We start from the raw sequence: 21,966 nt of genomic DNA, 5'->3' as shown, positions 1-21,966 counted from the left end.
TTTCATCATGTGTGGTCTCCAGTTGAAGCTACCAAAGACTGTGGAAAGTAATTTACTGTTGCCACATTTGCGCTTTCTTATAAATGACCTCACTGGTTTGAGTACAGTGGGAGGGATCTTGAAAACTTTGAGAAGCTAGCAGCTAAATGTATGGCTAGCAGCTCCCAGATGTGCATGTGTCTAAACACAAAGCAGAGCTTTGCATGCTCAGCAGTCGTTTTTTGAATACATTATTGTGAGTGCTGGGGGTCTTTCACAGTTGCCTGGAATAAGTCTGTTATAAAGCTGCTACAAAACATAAATCATGCAATAGAGTTTCTTAGAAGAGAACATCATTCCTATTCAGAATGAATCAGCTCCTCTGCACGCTCTTAGATCACTCTCTGGTTGTGCACCCTGAAGATGCCAAGGATAAGAGAGCGACTTAATTATTCCTTCAGGCCAGGAGCTTTCAAGGCCCAGCGCCCCTGGCAATAACCTCTTTACTAATTATGCAAATAGATTGAGACAAGACGAAATAGAAGGGAGGAAAGAAAGTGCTTCTGCTTGTCTTCTGCCCTGAGTTATTCGTACTTCATACTATTTCCATTTGCCTCAAAAACTGTCTTTTAAACAGTCGCCCTATTTGCCTTGAGGTATTTAGTCACTCTTTGCAACATTATAATGGCCTCTGCAGCTGAATCTGAATAAAATGCCACCTATTGTTCCACTTGCAGCTCAGCCAGAAGTTATTATGTCCTCAGGGATCATTAAAGCATAAACACTGGTTTGATTCTCAGGTGATGCTGGGTGTGCAGTCCCTCGGCTTGGCAGGCTTATTGTTGCTGGACAACGGCTGCCCTTGGCTGCTGGCTCTAAAACAAAGAGGCTTTTTTATGCTTCCTTTTACCAGGCCACTGAGTTGACAGATTCATTGGTTTTCTACTCAGTAGCTGCCAGTTGATTGTGCTGCAGTGATTCAAACTGTGACATTGATGGGATTCTCAGTGTTGCGCGTTGGACTGCTTAGGGAAATGGGATTAAGTTGTTGTATGAGTGCACGTGTGTGTGGAAATGTGTGTGTGGTCTTAGAGAGAGAAAGATGCTGAGCTAAAACACTCAAGCCAGACTCCTAAAATTACAGTGAAGCACCATAAACAGCAGGAGGGAGCTGAGGGGAGCAACAATTTACACTAAAACCAAGGGTTGAGAATGAAGGCATGCATTTACTCACCTTTGCAGATGCAGCTCAACATGCACACATACAAGTTCTACCAACGTGTCCTTTGATATTTCTGCACATTATTTAGCATTTTTTGTCATGATCATTTTCCTGTTTTACAAGCAATTCATTCCTCTCAAGCTAATGAACAGAAACCAGCCAGGCGTGCCTGTGCACATTAACCCCTGAACACACTAGCTGTTGAAAGCTGACAGGGTAGAAAAGTTCAGCCTCTTCATCTTTTGTAAAACATTAGGCATCATACAATCCCACTGAAATCCAAATCTGTTGTTGGATTTGTCTTTAGCTGTTCGCTTTGCATTCATGTCGTGAATTTACGTTCACATATTTACTTTTTTACTGTTACGTGTCCAAGGACTACAGGCACAGACTAGCATTTTAGCTAAAGCTGCTTCAGTGCATGTTTTCGTGCATTTACAAACTTCATATTTTCGTTATGTATCGTCCCTGACTCAAGGTCTGTCTGAAGATAGATGGGTAGATCCATCCGTCAATCAATGCTTCACTTTGTCCACCCAACTATCTGCCCATCCGTTCCTCGTCCTGTGCATTCCATCTACTGTCCATCTGTTTACTCATATATCCATCCATTTGTCCATCCATCCATCAGTTCTTAAAGTTGTCTGACAGTTGATTTGTCCATTTATCTAACAATTTCTCTGTCCACCAATACGTCAGTCCATCTCTTTCTGTCCACTCGATTCATTCGTCTCAGTCCTGCAGTGTGGTTATTCAACCCCGTCTATTAATTAATCCATCCTTGTCATCTATTCATCCATTCATTCATCTCCCCATGCATCTATCTATCCGCCCATCCTTTCATCCGTCCATTCACCTGTCCATCTAGTCCTCTGTCCCTCCAGCTCTCCATAAGTCGGTCTATCCATCCATGCATTCCATGCATTCATCTACCTAAACAGCTATCCATTTGTCCATACCCAACAATCTCTCTCTCTCTCTCTCTCTCTTTCTCTCTATCTCTCTCTCTCTCTAGCCTGCCTGCCTGCCGTCTGTACAACTTTTCATCTACTGTATCCATCCGTTTGTCAATCATTCCATCCTTGCATACTTCCTTATTTTCCTATTTTGTCGGCTCAAGTCGAGTCTGAGCTCAAAAATTGACTGAGAAATTTGAGATGGGAGAAGTACAGAAATTTTGTCCTGAGAAATGTGTAGGATCCTTCTTCAAGGGTTGGGATGTACCATTTTCGGATTGTCCAATAACTGCCTGTAACAGTATTGCTCTACTCTAACAGCGCCCACTTGTTCTTCCTCTTCTTCTGGTGCCCACTGTAGAAATACCAGCTTCTTCTAGATCTTCTAACTGAATAATCCATATACTAGCTGCTCTGCTTGTAATTCATATTAGACTGTTCCTTCTGGGTGCTAAACGTTTTTGAAACTTCACGTGTTTCAATAGCATAAGTGATGTTTTATCACAAATATGTTACTAAATAGGGGTCCTGAAACTGAGCCAAACCTAAGGAGTCTCACTCTGTGATTTCTCAGGAACAGAAAACACCAAGCAAATACTTTTTAATTGACCCGGATTCACATTCCTTCAAGCATCTCCTGATCCCTGCTTTGTTTTCCCCTTTGAGCTTGTATCCATCAGTTCATTCAGCCTGCTCGCTGGAAGCAGCAGAGCCCAGTAGCATGTCCACCGTCTCTGTGCTCAGTTATGAGAAGCAAACAGCGGGCCTGGCTCAGGTCTGCAGCTTTAAACTCCAAACGCTGTCTGAAGACAAACAAACTTCTCCCTAAGCTCAGTACACAAGCCCTTTCTGAAGCTCCCAGGTTTTGATGCCAGTTTCAAAATGCAGATTAAAGACGAAGTCATGCGCTGCATATCAATGTGTTTTTTTTAAGCAGTGCTTTTCACAGCCTGAAAAAGGAGACTCTTATATATTTTTCCCCTTGAATTGAGGGAAGCTTTTATCTTTATTTGTGAGGGCACAGCTTGAATTAATCTTTGTGTTTTGACATAGAAACACCATTATGCCCCGCTGACAAACTGCTTTTGGTAAAAGCTGATTAACTTCGAGCAGTTTTTCTTTGCTTTTAAACCTCAAAGTATTTTTTGGCTACAACGTTTCCAATTATATTATAGATGTTCTAATAACTGAACCATCACTCTCACTCTTGATGCTAATTTTTCTTTTGGCAATACATTCATGAGAATTTTAATGAGTTTTTATTCTCCTGTTGATTGAATTTAGGTAGTTTTTCGCCTGGAGCTGAAAAAAATAATTTATAAACTTATGTTTTGGACCAAAGTGTTTGGTTTAACTTTGTAGTCCCACTTTTAAATACTGGAAAATTAAAGACTTTATTGTCACTGTTGTTTCAGGTCCTTTTTAACTGGGGAGGAATAATTCATCACTGATGTGCGTTTGTGTTACTTTGATTTTCTTAACTGTTAGTAAAACTTTAGAAGGGCTTTGTCAAAAAACTATTTTTTGTATACACACAAATGTTAGATTAAAATAAACAACTTCACAGTTTGAGTAATGAAAAAAATGAACCTGGCTTTGCATATCTCCTGTGTTACATTTGATCATTTTTTAAATAAAACCAGCCATAAAGTTGGTAAAAACAAACAGACCTTTTATTCCTGCATGCACAGAGTTCATTTAGGTGTTTTAAGTGCAGAAAATGAAGCAGCTTAGAAAATGTTTCTGTATTTTTAGTTTTTATTCCGTATCCTGCTTTCTAAAAGATCCATCCATCCACCTACCAGTTTGTCCATCTATCCATCCACCTTTTAATTTGTCTGGTTACCCAGCCGTCCATCTGTCAGTCCATCCATCTGTCGGTCCATACGTCCATTCCTCCATCCTATCATCCACCCATCCCATTATACATCTATTCTGAGGTTTTTCCATTCAATGGTTGGTCCATCTAACAATTTGTCTATCTGTTCATCCATCCATCCTATAGTCTGTCTGTCCGTCCATCCATCCGTCCATGCTGTAGTCCATCCGTCCATCCATCCGTCCATCCATCCGTCCGTCCATCCGTCTGTCCATGCTGTAGTCCGTCCGTCCATGCTGTAGTCCGTCCGTCTGTCCGTCCATCCATCCATCCGTCTGTCCGTCCATCCATCCATCCGTCTGTCCGTCCATCCATCCGTCCATGCTGTAGTCCATCCGTCCATCCATCCATCCGTCCGTCCATCCGTCTGTCCATGCTGTAGTCCGTCCGTCCGTCCATGCTGTAGTCCGTCCGTCCATGCTGTAGTCCATCCGTCTGTCCGTCCATCCATCCGTCCGTCCATCCGTCCATCCATCCATCCATCCTATAGTCTGTCTGTCCGTCCATCCATCCGTCCATGCTGTAGTCCGTCCGTCCATCCATCCGTCCGTCCATCCATCCATCCTATAGTCTGTCTGTCCGTCCATCCATCCGTCCATCCATCCTATAGTCTGTCTGTCCGTCCATCCATCCGTCCATGCTGTAGTCCGTCCGTCCATGCTGTAGTCCATCCGTCCGTCCGTCCATCCATCCGTCCATCCATCCATCCATCCTATAGTCTGTCTGTCCGTCCATCGGTCCATGCTGTAGTCCATCCGTCTGTCCGTCCATCCATCCGTCCGTCCGTCCGTCCATCCATCCGTCCATCCATCCATCCATCCATCCAATAGTCTGTCTGTCCGTCCATCCATCCGTCCATGCTGTAGTCCGTCCGTCCGTCCATCCATCCGTCCGTCCATCCGTCTGTCCACGCTATAGTCCGTCCGTCCGTCCATGCTGTAGTCCATCCGTTTGTCCGTCCATCCATCCATCCATCCTATAGTCTGTCTGTCCGTCCATCCATCCGTCCATGCTGTAGTCCGTCCGTCCGTCCATCCATCCGTCCGTCCATCCGTCTGTCCACGCTATAGTCCGTCCGTCCGTCCATGCTGTAGTCCATCCGTTTGTCCGTCCATCCATCCATCCGTCCGTCCGTCCGTCCATCCATCCATCCGTCCGTCCGTCCATCCATCTGTCCATCCATCCATCCATCCTATAGTCTGTCTGTCCGTCCATCCGTCCATGCTGTAGTCCATCCGTCCATCCATCCGTCCGTCCATCCGTCTGTCCATGCTGTAGTCCGTCCGTCCGTCCATGCTGTAGTCCGTCCGTCTGTCCGTCCATCCATCCATCCGTCTGTCCGTCCATCCATCCATCCGTCTGTCCGTCCATCCATCCGTCCATGCTGTAGTCCATCCGTCCATCCATCCATCCGTCCGTCCATCCGTCTGTCCATGCTGTAGTCCGTCCGTCCGTCCATGCTGTAGTCCGTCCGTCCATGCTGTAGTCCATCCGTCTGTCCGTCCATCCATCCGTCCGTCCATCCGTCCATCCGTCCATCCATCCATCCATCCTATAGTCTGTCTGTCCGTCCATCCATCCGTCCATGCTGTAGTCCGTCCGTCCATCCATCCGTCCGTCCATCCATCCATCCATCCTATAGTCTGTCTGTCCGTCCATCCATCCGTCCATCCATCCTATAGTCTGTCTGTCCGTCCATCCATCCGTCCATGCTGTAGTCCGTCCGTCCATGCTGTAGTCCATCCGTCCGTCCGTCCATCCATCTGTCCATCCATCCATCCATCCTATAGTCTGTCTGTCCGTCCATCGGTCCATGCTGTAGTCCATCCGTCTGTCCGTCCATCCATCCGTCCGTCCGTCCGTCCATCCATCCGTCCATCCATCCATCCATCCTATAGTCTGTCTGTCCGTCCATCCATCCGTCCATGCTGTAGTCCGTCCGTCCGTCCATCCATCCGTCCGTCCATCCGTCTGTCCATGCTATAGTCCGTCCGTCCGTCCATGCTGTAGTCCATCCGTTTGTCCGTCCATCCATCCATCCGTCCGTCCGTCCATCCATCCGTCCGTCCATCCATCCATCCGTCCGTCCGTCCATCCATCTGTCCATCCATCCATCCATCCTATAGTCTGTCTGTCCGTCCATCCGTCCATGCTGTAGTCCATCCGTCTGTCCGTCCATCCATCCGTCCGTCCGTCCATCCATCCGTCCATCCATCCATCCATCCTATAGTCTGTCTGTCCGTCCATCCATCCGTCCATGCTGTAGTCCGTCCGTCCGTCCATCCATCCGTCCGTCCATCCGTCTGTCCATGCTGTAGTCCGTCCGTCCGTCCATGCTGTAGTCCATCCGTTTGTCCGTCCATCCATCCATCCGTCCGTCCATCCATCCGTCCGTCCATCCATCCATCCGTCCGTCCGTCCATCCATCCGTCCATGCTGTAGTCCGTCCGTCCATGCTGTAGTCCGTCCGTCCATGCTGTAGTCCGTCCGTCCATCCATCCATCCTGTAGTCCGTCCGTCCAATCTTGCATCCATCCATCTGTAAATGTTTTTGTCTATGTAATGGTATATGTCATTTTATTGATCTTATGTATTCTATACATCACTTTGGTCCTTCTGGTAATGTAAAGTGCTTTATAAATAAAGTTGAATTGGATCCATCTATTTCCTCCTCCTTACCTATTTAACACTCTTAAGTTATCACTCTTAAGTATACATATTTAAAGTCTGATCACTATAGAAATTCAGAATGAATGTATATATAAATAATTTCTATAAAAGTCTAAAAGTCAGAGAAAACTGCAAACGCGTGTGTGGAAAAGTTAGTGTCTTTTCTGTAGGAACCCTGTATGTGAAGAGAATGATATAATCTTTTTGGTGAATTTTTAAAATGGATGATTCAATTTCTTACACAGATTGCAGCATTTTGTTCTGGTGAGCTGAAGCTGTGGGACACCGGTCTTTTGTTTCTCTTTTGATTTCTCATTGAAATATTATTTTGCATCAGATCAAATTCCTGATGCAGGAAAGGAGCCTTTTGCTCTTTGATTCTTAAGGACTAACACAGGAACTTGACATTTGACATTTATTATTCATGTGAAACATGTCTGGTCAGTTGGAGTTAGGATGTGCTTGGCAGCTTTTAAAGAAGACAGAATAAATGTCTCAGTTTGGAAAGAGATGAGAGGAATAATAAACCATATCTCCTGCAGGAAACTATCAGCTCTCTCCGACCGTCAACATGCCGCAGGACGACACTGTTATTATCGAGGATGACCGGCCGCCGCTCCTCCCGTCCAACCTCTCCGACCAGTCTTCGTCCAGCTCTCATGACGATGTGGGATTTACAGCTGATGTGACTCCGCCATGGGCCAAAGAGCTGCCTGCTCAGAATGAAAGGTACATTTAAACCTTTTAATATCATGTCTGCAATGCTGCTAACGGGATGCTGTTTCATTTTGTAAATACTTTCATCTGCTCCTTTGTGTTTGCCCACAGTCAGAGCATCTCTGGCTATGTTAATGTAGAAGTGTAGAAGCACTGAGAGGGACAGCCCTCCTCCGCCATGGCCTCGCAGCCTCATTTCAAGGACTGCTGCTCTGACACGCAATTGATGAGATACTGTTCTGTCCTCAACATCTAACTGAAAAATATTAAAAATGTTTGAGCTGCATAAAAAAACAGATTGTTCTATTTGTTCATGTTTTCTTTTTTAACTGCTCTTATCTCTTTTTACTTTTTCCTCTACTGAAGCCACTTTCTCACCTCTCTGAATGCAAACTACATCTGGTTGTTTCCTCAAACATAGAGGTTATTTTATGGAAATCGGACGTTGGGTTCTACAACCTCAGTTACTTTCATGAAGATGCAAGATACTTTTTTGGAGTGGGCTGTGGTCATTGTAACTTTGTACCTTTGAGAACTTGTGTTTCTGATCCAACAGGTTGCTTTCCCTGAATTTAAAGGTTATTCACCTGGAACTAATTGATTATTTTCCTGAAACTATCAAGCTACCCTCCCAGTGTTACAGGTAACTTTCTCAGACCTAAAGGTTACTTTCCTGAAACCTGCTGGATCCATACCATTTATTATTATTGATTAAAAGACAATATAACGGACAAATAGAAAATGCAACATTTAAGACAGTGATGCTAGCTCACTCCGAGTTAAAGTCCAAAGAGGAAAAATTTGTTTTTAAACTAGTTTTAAAACAGCAATGGAAGGAGCCTGACATTTAGTGGCAGCTCATCACACAATTTAGGAGCCAACACTGCAAAGGCATTTGATCACATGATCTAAGAGCATGCAAAGGCATATAGGGTTGAAGCAGCTTCGAAAAATAAGGAATAAGACCATTAAGAGTCTTCAATAAAACGAATAAAAGAGTTTTAAAATGCATTTGGAACTGAACGGGAAGCCAATGAAGGGACGCCAGAACCAGAGTTATGTGCTCTTGTTTAGTTGTACCAGTTAAAAGTCGAGCAGCAGCATTTTGTACCACCTGTAGACGGGGAGAGGGAGGCCTGGCTAACTCCAAACAAAAGAGAGTTGCAAAGCATGGATAACTGTTTCTAGGTGGTGTTTAGGAAGAAGGGACTTCATTTTTGACAGGTGCCTTAACTGAAAAAAAGAGTACTTAACCGCAGCATTGACCTGGACGTCAAATTTTAGGCTGGGGTCCATCTTTTGCTCTAGCGGTTTTCACAGTACTTTGATAGTGATACCAACTCTCTCTCAATATCTCAAAAGAGACTTGCAGTTTGTCCTTTCTCCATTCTCGCTCATTTCTCCTTCATTCCCATTTGATGGCACGGGTATGATCGCTACGCCAAGGGACCTTGGCTTTGTTTGCCTGGTTTTGATCGGGGCTGCCGAGTTTAAAATGGTATGGCACACAGAATCAAAATATAACTAAAGCTTGTTGGTGCTGAAAAACACAGAGGCTGCAAATCTAAATGATTAATAAACTGTCTATGCAGGGCACTTTCTTTGTTTCATCTTTGTTTCTTATTCTAAAGTTTTCACTTTTTTGACAAACAAAATAAAGATTATCAGAAAAAGGTCCGGAACTGGACAGTCAGTGATAACTGGGATAGATCTTCAGAAAGCCTTACAAACTACTGATGGACATTAAGAAAGTTTATCTCATAAAATCTGCATCTCTCTCTATTGTTACAGCTCATTAAGTCCAGATGAAAACCACCCGGACCTTGCTTTCCAAAGGGAAGGATTTGGACGCCAGAGCATGTCAGAGAAACGCACCAAGCAGTTTGGAGATGCCGCTCAGCTGGAGATCATCAAGACACGCAAGTCCAAGAGCATGGATCTAGGTACCGAACCATCTGGGTTGTTCTTTACATTTTCCTAAAGCTAAAAAACAGTCTCTAGAATCACATTTATTTCAGGTTAGGTGAACCATACAAATGCATTAATAGTATTTCTCTGGTTTAAAAGCAGTAATATTGCCACCACTTTCCACTTCATCACAGGTGTAAAGTACAGTGCTTTGCGAAAGTACTCGTCCCCCTTGAAGTTTTCAACCTTTGCCACATTTCAAGCTTCAATCATAAAGATATAAAATTCAAATTTTTTGTGAAGAATCAACAACAAGTGGGACACAATCGTAAAGTGGAATGAAATTTATTGGATATGTCAAACCTTTTTAACAAATAAAAAACTGAAAAGTGGGGCGTGCAATATTATTCAGCCCCTTTACTTTCAGTGCAGCAGAAGTTCAGTGAGGATCTCTGAATGATCCAATGTTGTCCCAAATGACTGATGATGATAAATAGAATCCACCTGTGTGTAATCAAGTCTCCGTATAAATGCACCTGCTCTGTGATAGTCTCAGTGGTTCTGTTCAAAGCGCAGAGAGCATCATAAAGACCAAAGAACACACCAGGCAGGTCCGAGATACTGTTGTGGAGATGTTTAAAGCCGGATTTGGATACAAAAAGATTTCCCAAGCTTTAAACATCCCAAGGAGCACTGTGCAAGCAATCATATTGAAATGGAAGGAGTATCAGACCACTGCAAATCTACCAAGACCCGGCCGTCCCTCTAAACTTTCATCTCGAACAAGGAGAAGACTGATCAGAGATGCAGCCAAGAGGCCCATGATCACTCTGGATGAACTGCAGAGATCTACAGCTGAGGTGGGAGAGTCTGTCCATAGGACAACAATCAGTCGTACACTGCACAAATCTGGCCTTTATGGAAGAGTGGCAAGAAGAAAGCCATTTCTCAAAGATATCCATAAAAAGTCTCGTTTAAAGTTTGCCACAAGCCACCTGGGAGACACACCAAACATGTGGAAGAAGGTGCTCTGGTCAGATGAAACCAAAATCGAACTGTTTGGCCACAATCCAAAACGATATGTTTGACGTAAAAGCAACACAGCTCATCACCCTGAACACACCATCCCCACTGTCAAACATGGTGGTGGCAGCATCATGGTTTAGGCCTGCTTTTCGTCAGCAGGGACAGGGAAGATGGTCAAAATTGATGGGAAGATGGAAGGGGCCAAATACAGGACCATTCTGGAAGAAAACCTGTTGGAGTCTGCAAGAGACCTGAGACTGGGACGGAGATTTATCTTCCAACAAGACAATGATCCAAAACATAAAGCTAAATCTACAATGAATGGTTCACAAATAAACGTATCCATTTGTTGGAATGGCCAAGTCAAAGTCCAGACCTGAATCCAATTGAGAATCTGTGGAAAGAGCTGAAGACTGCTGTTCATGAACGCTCTCCATCCAACCTCACTGAGCTCCAGCTGTTTTGCAAGGAAGAATGGGCAAGAATTTCAGTCTCTTGATGTGAAAAACTGATAGAGACAAACCCCAAGAGACTTGCAGCTGTAATTGCAGCAAAGGGTGGCGCTACAAAGTATTAACGCAAGGGGACCGAATAATATTGTTTTTTATTTGTTAAAAAAGTTTGATACATCCAATAAATTTCATTCCACTTCACAATTGTGTCCCACTTGTTGATTCTAAACAAAAAATTAGAATTTTATATCTTTATGTTTGAAGCCTGAAATGTAGCAAAAGGTTGACCAGTTCAAGGGGGATGAATACTTTCGCAAGGCACTGTAAAGAGGTCCAAAGTTCCTCGTTTTTGGTAACTGATTCCTGGCATCTAAATTGCAAAAGTACACACTCCAGAAAGACTCCCGTCATGCAACTACATGTTGCATAGCATTTCCTCCCTTCGAAATAATTTGGCATCTAATTATCTAGTGATATCATGAGTGCACTTGGCCAAAAAGGTTGAATCCTGAAATTCACGTCACCTTGACCACATTTCCTTGCACCTTCCCCCCGTTTCAGGTTTTTTCTTAACACTTAAATGTATTACTCTCCCTCTTTTCTCTCTTGGTACGATAAACAGACTTCATCTCTCACCAAAGTCAAGAACTTCACTGTTGATTCACCTTGAAATGTCTTCAAACAGTTGCTGATTGCTTTGCCTGCAACAGGCTCTCTGCTCGCACTCTCTGTAATCATATCTAATCTTCTCGACCAGATTGCCGCCGTGTTCATATCTCAACAAGTCTGATTGCTATTCTCAAACTGTATTTCACCTCTCCATCCCACACCCCCCTGACAACCTCTCCTCCTCTTCCTCGTCTCGCATGGCATCCGATCCTGATTGAGATGAAGCCTTTTGTGATGTTTGCAGCTCGACCTGGATGTTGCATGTGGAATGTAATGAGCACTTAACCTAACCCCAGATGTTTGTATCCCTCCTCTCTTCCCCTCCTTCCTTTAACAGTAGCCAACGAGATTAACCTCACACCTCATCCTGACACCTACACAGGTAAGGACCGGTGCACTGAAGCCTCTAATCAGTTACTCTCCTTCACCTCCCACCGTGCCCAAAAGCAGCAAAAAGACTTCTTTCTGAATGACAGCAAACTGTATTATTGGCTTTAAAACAAAAATAACAGATCATAAATGAAAAACAGTTAAACAGAGGCAAACCAAACGACTAAAACATACGGTGAGAGTTTATTTAGGATTATTATCTGAGGACAACTGAGACTGTGGAGATATTTTTAAAAGTAAACAATGTAGTTTTCGATTTTTCACAGATTTTCTTTGTAAAATGTTATTGGTTTAATATTTATCTCAGCATATCTCAGCTGTAGAAAGACATTCATAACTAAATTCTTTATAATAGTAATATTAATAATGTAATATTTAAATTATAATTCACTTTATTTCATCTGCTTAAATAATTTACTTGAAGTAAAAATTTCATTGTATTTTTTATTTAAGATTATTTGTATGGGTTCTCACCAGGTACTCCGGCTTCCTCCCACAGTCCAAAGACATGCCTGTTAGGTTAATTGGTCTCTCTAAATTGCCCTTAGGTGTATGAATGAGTGTGTGTGTGGTTGTTTGTGTGTTGCCCTGTGATGGACTGGCGACCTGTCCAGGGTGTACCCCGCCTCTTGCCCATAGACTGCTGGAGATAGGCACCAGCTCCCCCGTGACCCACTATGGAATAAGCGGTAGAAAATGACTGACTGACTGACTGTATGGGTTGTTGTGATATTTTTGTTGGTTGGATATTAAAAGAAATTATTTTATTCCACTTTATTGAAATGACGTAGAAACTTATCATATATTTTGATGCACCCTTTCCTTCTGACTGACTTATTGTTGTGGAGCAGCCCAGCCGGAGTCCCAACGTGAATCTTATAGAAATGCAGCTAATGATTAGGGTGATGGCACGGAGGAGTTTCAACCACAACACAAAATCAGGAAGTACAGTTTCTACAATCCACATACAACACATTTACAGACCATATAACTGCAATAGTTTTATTGGCAATTTGATTTTGTTCTGCATTGTGGAGCAAAGGTAAGATGTTGGCTCGTCAGCCTCAGAACTGATGCACTTTGTAGCCTAAAATTGTTGTTAAAGTGTGTCTCTAGGAGTGAGCTTGTAAAAGGCTTAGAGTGCAAATCTTGGTGGAACCCTGGATTCAGGTTTTAAGTTCAACAAACAGGTCAGCTGTGTTTTGCAGAAAAGTTTCTTTCAGTTACCTCAGGTTGCAAAACTGAACCCTGTCTTGTCTAAACATGATCTGGAGATTATAATTCATACTTCTATCAGAACTCGTCTAAGTTATTGCAGTCCACTTTATGCTGGGATCAGATAGGCCTCTCCTTCACGCCTTCAGCTTGTTCAGAATGCTGGAGCTCGTGTTTTAAAGGTTCACGAAACGCGAACATTTCTCCTGTCCTGTCACCTCTCCACTGGCTGAATGTGTGCCAAAGAATTGATTTTCAAAACCCTTTCTTGGCTTTTAAACGCTGGTCTTGCTCCCCCATACCTCTCTGACCTGCTTCAGCCTTATGTTTCACCACTGGCGCCTAGATCAGCTGACCAGCTTCTGTTGGTTGGACCTAAACTAGTCTGAAGCTCAGAGGACATTAGGCCTTTTCAGTTTTGGCTCCAAAATAATAAAAACCATTTCCATTAAATATTAGACAGGCTTCTTCTCTGTTTTTAGGTCTTTCTTCAAAAGACACTTATTTTCACTGGCTTCTGATAGTGTTAGTTTGTCATTTCTTTTTTTAATTTACCACAATCTTTGTAGAGTTTTTCTCTTATATTGTATCATTTTAATGTTGTGTCTTGGTGTGACCTGTAGTACTCTACAGCACTTTTTTTAAGGTGCTTTTTAAATAAAATGCATTTGGATTTAAATGTTATTATAAATTCCACTTCAGAGTCAAACCAGGAGTCCAGGCTTCTATAAAAGACTTCAGCTTTGGCTTCATGATCATTCCCAGCCTAGACATTAGGTGGACAGAAATATCCCCAAGGCCACATTCTGGTATATCTATAAGTCCATTGTTTCAAAGGCACATCCCCATCAAGACCAACAGACTTTAAACTTAAGATAATTCATAATGATTTATTTCTAAAGAGTGAAACTTAGTGCAGTGATGTTGAAGCATTCACTCCATTATGTCTCCAAACCAACTTCTTGTGTCTCACGAGAAGATCAGTGTTGTATTTAAAACACACAGTTAAATATTTTGGGAAATGTTTTTAATTGCACAGTTGGACATGTTTTCATCCAGGAATAAATTAATTTCATGCCACCTGTGTGGCTTTCTGGATCAGATCGATTCCTCACAGGATGACTCAAACTGTACAGGAAAAGCAGCGACCGGCATTGAATGGCACATATTGATCGAAAAAAATAAATTCAGCAGCGGACTTGCCGATTGTTTTTTTTTTCCCCTCACAGTTTATCCACTGCTTCGCTCTTCATGCATTCCTGCAGCGTCCCCCCCCTTTTAGTATCAGGCTTGCTCTTGACAAGACAAATTTGTCAGCGTGTCGACTGAAGGCTTGCAGTCCTCCCTGCAAGTTTAAGGTCGCTGCTAAACACAGTCGCTGAAGCACTTGGGTGACTACAGATTTGATTTTCTCCCGCTTTTGGCTCAGATGCAGCTTTAGCACTAATTGTTTTGCGTGAGATTCGGAGAGGGAGAATTCAGAAAGCTCTCTGTCCACGGTTAAGGCAGCGAGCTGACAGAGAGTCATCTGTCATTGTCGGGTCTCGTGTAGTTTTGCTGTCGCTTTGACTGAAAAGGCTGAAGCATGACGGGAGGCGTGTAGAGAAGGAGAAACAGAAGGATGAGGAGGGGGCTAAACACTTGGAGGGGGAATGTTTTGGAGCCACATGAAGATGTCTCTGAAAGAGTGTGAAACTGTGAAAAAAACACAAACTGACGCTTCGATGGTCATTTTAGACTTTAATCAAAACCTGTGTGGGCAACTACGAGATGGAGAGGCGTTTGTTTCCAACTTTCTGTCGTTATGGCAGCGTGAGTCAAAAGAAGACGGGGTTCGTGCTTATTTTATTTCATGAGGTGTTTCTGCCAAATGGTGGCAACTGATGAGTCTGCTGTACTTGTAATCTGATAGCAGCCAGGAAAAGTAAAAAGTTGGCAAACCTCTGATACCTCTGATTAAAGTCAACATTTTACTGCATGGAAAACCCAAAGGAGTCTTTGTTTGAGGTTGATTTAGACAGTTTATTAATTTTATTTTTAAATAAATCCTTTGTGTGTCTCAAAATAACTGTTAGCAGGTTGAACGATAATGTTCGATGACCCTTTTACAAGACTGAACCTTCACACCTCTGAGTTCCCTGTTGCAGATAATGGAAGTGATTTCATTTCCTTATTTCTATTTATTTTTTGTGGCACTAGACTTTGTTTTTGTTATTTTTCTAAAGTAGGCAGACAGGATGTGGGGTGGAGAGAGGAGCAAGACACGCAGCACTGGTCCCCGGGGTCGGGACTTGAACTTGGGACAGCTGCGTCGAGAACTGAGGCTTCTGTATATGGGTCTCTTTGATCATGTGGTATTTGTTTGGTCATGTGACAGTGATAGTAGAGCAGTGTAGGATTGTGCCGTTTTAACTAAAGCAGAGAAGCAAGATTCCACCCGGATTATTTCCACCATATCTGCATTTAATCACTGTTTGTTTGGGTTGGGGATCTTCTTAACAGGAAGAGGGGCCCCAGATCAAATTTTGCCAGGGTCCCCAAAAGACTTTGTGTCATCCATGCCCTTCAAAAGCACATTTCTTTCTTTTCGTGTTGCAGTTATGTTAATACAAGCAAAGACATGAGCTCGAGATTTCTTAGTAAGTAAAACTTTACATCTAGAATGGTGCTATATAATTAAACATCACAAAGTGCTTAAGTGTGAACTGATACAACCTGAGAGCCAACAATGCCTTTAAAAATAGAGGAATTGATAAAAAGCAGATTTAAAAGCCTGTGTTGTCTCCCATAGTACCCACAATTAGCTGCATTCTTTACTTTAAGTTTTCAGTGTCTGTTATTATGATCATTATTTGTTAGAAAAACCTTTAAAATATTTTTTTCCACACTAATAGTCTCTCTTTAGCTGGAGAAATGAACATTGTGTGTTCTCACGAAAATCTCATTTAGATTTTAAACAATTTCCACTTAACTTACTTGTGTGTGAGATGTTGAATTTATTACAGATGTCCAGTCCAAGATTAATACATCTTTTATGTTCTCCTGGTTTAAACAATTGTCCAAATCACATGAGAGCACTCATCGGCTCTGATAATCTTGAGTTACTCATTGAGTCTGTTTTTAAATATGAAGCTTTTGTTTGGTCTTAATGATCGCCTCAGTTCACAAGTCCTGATTATAACTATGGTGACTGTGCTGGTTGCCGATTGTGAACTTCCTGAAAATGTTTTTCACTTTCTCACATTTTCCCCAAGAGTGTTTTAACTTATAAATTCAACCTCTGTTTTTTTTTCAACCCTACTCTGGATTTATTTTCTCTTTTTGTTCCCCTGGTGTCATTTTTAAACCATTAATTCTAATTTGTGTTCTGTCTAAATATTAATGATCAATGGTCCATTTAGACGGGTCAAAACACAGCCGTCCTGCTGAAACCAAAGACCCATGTTATGGTATCTGACAGGAGCTCGCGTCCTGCTCTGTGATTGGCTGACACATTTATTGACAAAGCCCACCACCACATGGTGAATGAGACCACTTCAGCGACTGAGGACAATGTTGAACTGTTGGCAGGGTTCATGGTCTGTTAGACATGTGAGAAAAGGTTAGTCTGAGCGATCACAGCAACAGAAATCCTTTAAATTCAGTGGGAGACCCCACGATGGTTTCATAGTCATGTTGCAGGAAGACTTGAAAATTTAGCATAGTCATTATTAGACTAAAACAGTTATACGAGAAAAACTCCCCATATAGTTTAAGATATGTGTCCTTAAGAAGAAAGACATCTACTAACTTATGGAAGAAAATTATCTTGCACACTAAAACATTTTGAGTTTGATGTCACAAGATGATTCTTGTGAAACTAGAAGCTGACATTGTCCTTAACACACCATCCTTACTATGAAACATGGAGGTGGAAGCATCATGCTGTGGGAATGCTGACTGGGCCGGAGGCTTTGCTCACAGCATTACAATGACCTACAGCCAGAACTTCAATCGAACGCTCTAGATCAAAGCATTTTCCTCTGTTTGAATGGCCTAGTCAATGTCCAGACCTAAATCCTACTCAGAATCTATGCAGTAATTGAAAATCAATGTTCATGGATCTTATCCATCCAGTCTGACTCAGTTTGAGCTATCTAGCAAAGAAAAATGTGCAAAGAAATTCAGTCTCTAGATATGCCAAGCTGGTAGAGACAAACCCCAAAGGACCTTCAGCTAAACTCATAGCTAACAAGATCTTTCACATAGTCTTGGAAATCTAGGAAACGTTTGGCTTTGATTTATTAGTTTTATAATAATGGATACATGGAAATTGACCATGGAGAAGATTTACAGACTTTATTTATTCTGTTATTTAAAAGATCATCTAATTTGTTGACTACTTGGACGATAAACCTTGGTTTTGGTTTACCACATCCAAACTTAAGCTTTTGTCCAGCTTAAAGATCCTTTTGGTTTCTTAGATGCTAGCAGATGAATAAACCAAATCAAGAATCAGAATGTCTCTTTCACTGCATATTTTGGGCTCTATTGAACTGGGTTCAGTTTGGATGCCTAAACAAAACAATATTAATACGTATTCCTGTTTTTGGAATTCTGTAAAATGCTGGTATTACTGATTGCAAACTGTGATTTAAAGGTTGTGTTTTAAAGTGATGTATAGATTTTAGTTTTATAGATTTGAACTGATCTGAAGTTTGTCCAGATGCCCCCCAAAAAAAGAGTGAAATAGTCCTTTACCTTACTGCAGAGTCAGAAGCCAGCTTTAGCCAGGACTTTGTTTTCACTTAAAACCAACCAGGTGAATATTTTATGCCCAAATGTCCATAAAATGGAAAAACTAGAATTACATCTAGAAATGTTTGGAATTATCAAGTTGAAAATTTGTAGGAATCATGTACAGATAATGAGCTGATATTAATGCTTAATACTTTTATGATATTTATTATTTAGAAAATGAGTAAAATACTTCATAAAGTATACACTTGGTCTGTCACATAAAATTCCAGTATAATACAGTGAAGTTTTTGGTTGTACCCTGATAAAATGTGAAAAACGTTGAAGGCATAGGAATACACTTTAAAGGCACTTTACAAACATAGACGATAACATTTTTATGTTTTGAATTTGAAAATGTGTAGAAGCCAATCTTTGTGTTGTTTAAAGAGATCTAGATACACTGCCTGGCCAAAAAAGGTCACACACCCTAATATTATGTTGGACCGCCTTTAGCTTCGATTATATATATATATAACGCATTCACTGTGTTTCAATTAGCTTCTGCGAAGATTTAGTTCCATCCAGTGTTGCATTAACTTACAAAGATCTTGAATTGATGATGGTAGAGTCTGACCATGGTGCAAAGCCTTCTCCAGCACATCCCAAAGATTCTCAACAGGTTTAAGGTTTGGACTCTGTGGTGGCCAGTCCATGTATGAAAATGATGTCTCATGCTCCCTGAACCACTCTTTCACAATTTGAGTCAGATGAATCTTGGCATTGTCATCTTGGAATATGCCAATGCCATTTGGGAAGAAAAACTCCATTGATGAAAAGCCTTTTCGGAATATTCAGGTACTCAGCTGACTTAATTTTTCTGTTTCTTCAATTTGATTTGGCCATATGTTTAAGAGAACGCTGATCACGAACATTCAGGATTTTCTTCCTCAAAGACTATGGTTCCCTACTATCCTTCCAGTTTTTAATAATGCCTTGGACTTTTCTCAACCTAACTTTAGTAGTTTCTGCAATCTCCTTAATGTTTTCACTGCCCAATGCATGCCAATGATTTGACCCTTCTTAAACAGACTGACATCTTTTCCACAAACACAGGATGTGTCTTTCAACATGGTTGTTTAAGAAATAAGAAGCTACTCAATGCTGGGGTTAAATAACTTGTTGCCAGCTAAAATCGCCCATGCAGTAATTATCCAATAGGAGGCTCGTACCTATTTGCATCCTTAAATCCAGCCAGGCAGTGTGTAATAGCTTGGTCTCTGGGGTCAAGCTTGTTAAATCCCTGCATACTGTGTACAATCTAGATTTTGCTAATGAAAAGCACAATTTGGGCCACACATTTTAACCAAAGGGGACCGATATTTGCCATAATGGTAGAAGGGAGCTAACTTCCCTCCTGACTTGACTTTTTAAAGTTTATTCAAAGCATCCCTCATCAGAACAGCCAAGTTTTTAATGTAAAGTCAAACTGCAGAGAAACAATGCAGTGAAATCGCATAACATGATTTATTTTTTGCAGAGTGAATCAATAGTCGCTGGCAGCTGAAACGGTCCTCTTCTGGTACCGGCTGCTTCGTGATCAGTCTTTATTTGTTATGGCAGGGCCGTCGTAGCTGAAATTACAAGGATAATGTTTATCAGAGGATGAACTGCAGTCGCACTCTGTCTTAATAACACTTGATTATACTGACCGACTGCTTGCCAGATATAAAGTGATGTATTTAAGCTATTATCTAAACATTGTTTTCTGACCTGGTTTTATTGGCAGCTGAGTCTTCCTATTAAAAGCGAGCGACCAAGTTTTCTTTTAGCTTGTGTTATCTCCTCAGTTTGTGGGCAGGTGGCTGACAGAGCAGAATTTCACAAGAAATACCTCTGCCAAGTTTGGAGTCAGGAAAAGTTTCCCTGTTAGTGGCTGCATGCCATTTGTCACATCTCCAATAATGTGTAAATTCCCCTTTTTTCCCTTAATGCTGTCACTGGTATGTGACTGTCATGAATGGCAGCAGGCAAAGCCTTTAAATAAAGTGGGTGTGCAGCATGAAAAGCCCATCAACCTGGCTCTCACTGAGACGTTGAGAGAACAGGACAGGCTGATGAGAATAAATGGGAGGTCGCTAACCCACAGCTTTGTTCACTCTGCATGTATTCAATTTTCCAGTTGAGTATTTTTTTTTTTTTTTTTTACCTCTGACGGTGTCTTATTTCAGTTTTTCTGGTAGTTTCAAGTATTCCACTTGAGAATATCCTGCTGTTCTGATATGAAATTAACACGTTTACCTGCAAATTATCCTAATTTAAATGTGAGATTTAAATTATGTTTTTCCACAAGCTGAAACATTAAATTCAATATGGCAGCCAACATTAATTTGTGAACAATTACCTGTTTGTGTTTGTCCACAAACTGCAGACAAATGCATATTAGCTTGCATTGCTAACAGTAATTAGCCTGGTTACTGAATATACAACAACTGATGAAACCTACTGGTTTTCCGACTTGCAACTAGAACATGTGTAAGTAGGCTTGACTTTTCTTGTCAAAAACGTAAGATTGTTCGGGCCTTCGATGCCATCGGGAGTGTAATTGGAAAGCTCTTCAGACATTTTAAAACTCCATACAAAGTTATTCCCAAGAAAAACAACACAACCTCATAAGATAATGCTACTTTCAACTGGTGCTGACACCTTCCATCCGCCTCTCCATCATGGCGATGTAAATATTCAATATTAGAACACATTGTCAAAACCTTAATGGGGATAGTCGAAGGAAATGGGTACAAAAACTTAGATTATATAAAGATTGGAATAGTTTTGTTTTCAGAATACTGGCTTTTAATCAGATGGAAAAAATTTGATGTAACCGTTTTTGGTTTGTTTTGCTTTTGTTGACCTAAAACAAATATTGTCTAAATTGTGTCAATGCAGATCTGGCTTTATAATGGGTCTGGCTTTATAATGGGTCTTTAGGATTTAACACCACACACACTGCTAAAAAGCAGTACTGCTAAGCATATTGTAATATAAACTATGAGTTCCTGTCCTCCTCAACCTCTCTTTCATGCAGTCTGCAGTGCAAAGTCCTCTTTGCTCACAAGAGCAACCCTGGCTTCTAATTGGAACGACCCAGGATATTGAGAACTCATTCTTTATTTGCCTCAATCTCGTCACCTTTTTACAGTTATTACTCTCTCTGTGTGTGTTCTCATCTTGTAAAAAGGGGCCATATGGGGAATGAAGCTTATGCCTTTGCAACAGACTGAATTGTCCTAGTTTAATTAAAGTGTCATGTTTCTGCAGTTTTGCTGATGGTTATTTTAATTTACAGCCTCAAGTTGTAACGAAGTTTGCAGTCAGTCAGGAGGAATGGCTGGAATCGACTGGAAAACAATATCCTGGTTTAGTTACAGCTTGTTGGTGTCATATTTTATTGCTTATCATCCCTTAGGAGGTACCCATGATCAGGTGGACCAGATGTTTCTCTTGTAAGGTCATTCTTTAGCAGCAGTGGAACCACAAATGGTCACTTTTTGTCCCAGTCAGTCTGTTGTGTGTAAACAGAGCTCTTGTTCATCCCTTAAGTTTAGAAAACTTTTTGTTTGTGAATAATTGATGCAAGACTGCTTGAAAAGGTTATTGCAAAGTCAATCGGCTTGGAACCAAAATTTAGAAAAAGAGAAAATCAATGTTTGGATGAGTTCAGATGTTGGTCATGTAGATTTGTCAAGACACTTGTTGGTTATGTGTCGCATTACTTAATCAGTGTTTTTGCTGGAAAAGATTCTCCATTTATTGTCTTTATCACTCTTCAATTCAGTTTTATTTATATAGCGCCAATTCACAACACATGTTGTCTCAAGGCACTTCACAACAGTCAGGTACATACATTCCAATTAATACTAACAATTGAACAGTGCAGTCGGAGTTAGTTATTTATTCAAATTGGATAAAAAGTTTTTCTGTCTAAGGAAACCCAGCAGATTGCATCCCGTCAGTGACTTGCAGCATTCCCTCCTCCCGGATGAGCATGTAGAGACAGTGGACAGTCACTGGCGTTGACTTTGCAGCAATCCCTCATACTGAGCATACATGTAGCGACAGTGGAGAGGGAAAACTCCCTTTTAACAGGAAGAAACCTCCAGCAGAACC

At 41.4% G+C, this 21,966-nt stretch overlaps 1 protein-coding gene across 9 annotated transcripts in view; it reads left to right on the top strand.

The window, feature by feature from the left end:
* The window catches only part of pard3ab (par-3 family cell polarity regulator alpha, b), a 327,405-nt gene that overhangs the window by 194,913 nt on the left and 110,526 nt on the right, over positions 1-21,966 (top strand). For 6 of the 9 annotated variants that reach the window (XR_007038822.1, XM_047369390.1, XM_047369393.1 and 3 more), the window contains 3 exons: positions 7,249-7,435; positions 9,215-9,366; positions 11,816-11,860. Coding sequence is in view for 8 of the 9 variants with exons in the window: in XM_047369390.1 (XP_047225346.1) it covers positions 7,249-7,435; positions 9,215-9,366; positions 11,816-11,860 (384 nt within the window). In the remaining variant the exon portion in view is untranslated. The remainder of the gene's footprint in view (positions 1-7,248; positions 7,436-9,214; positions 9,367-11,815; positions 11,861-21,966) is intronic. The other 3 variants (XM_047369396.1, XM_047369394.1, XM_047369391.1) reach the window with 1 other exon arrangement.

This window comes from Girardinichthys multiradiatus, chromosome 6 (genome assembly GCF_021462225.1).
Source record: "Girardinichthys multiradiatus isolate DD_20200921_A chromosome 6, DD_fGirMul_XY1, whole genome shotgun sequence".
Taxonomy (NCBI): Eukaryota; Metazoa; Chordata; class Actinopteri; order Cyprinodontiformes; family Goodeidae; genus Girardinichthys; species Girardinichthys multiradiatus.
The sequence above is the reverse complement of the archived record's forward strand: the minus strand, read 5'-3'. Positions and strand labels throughout refer to the sequence as shown.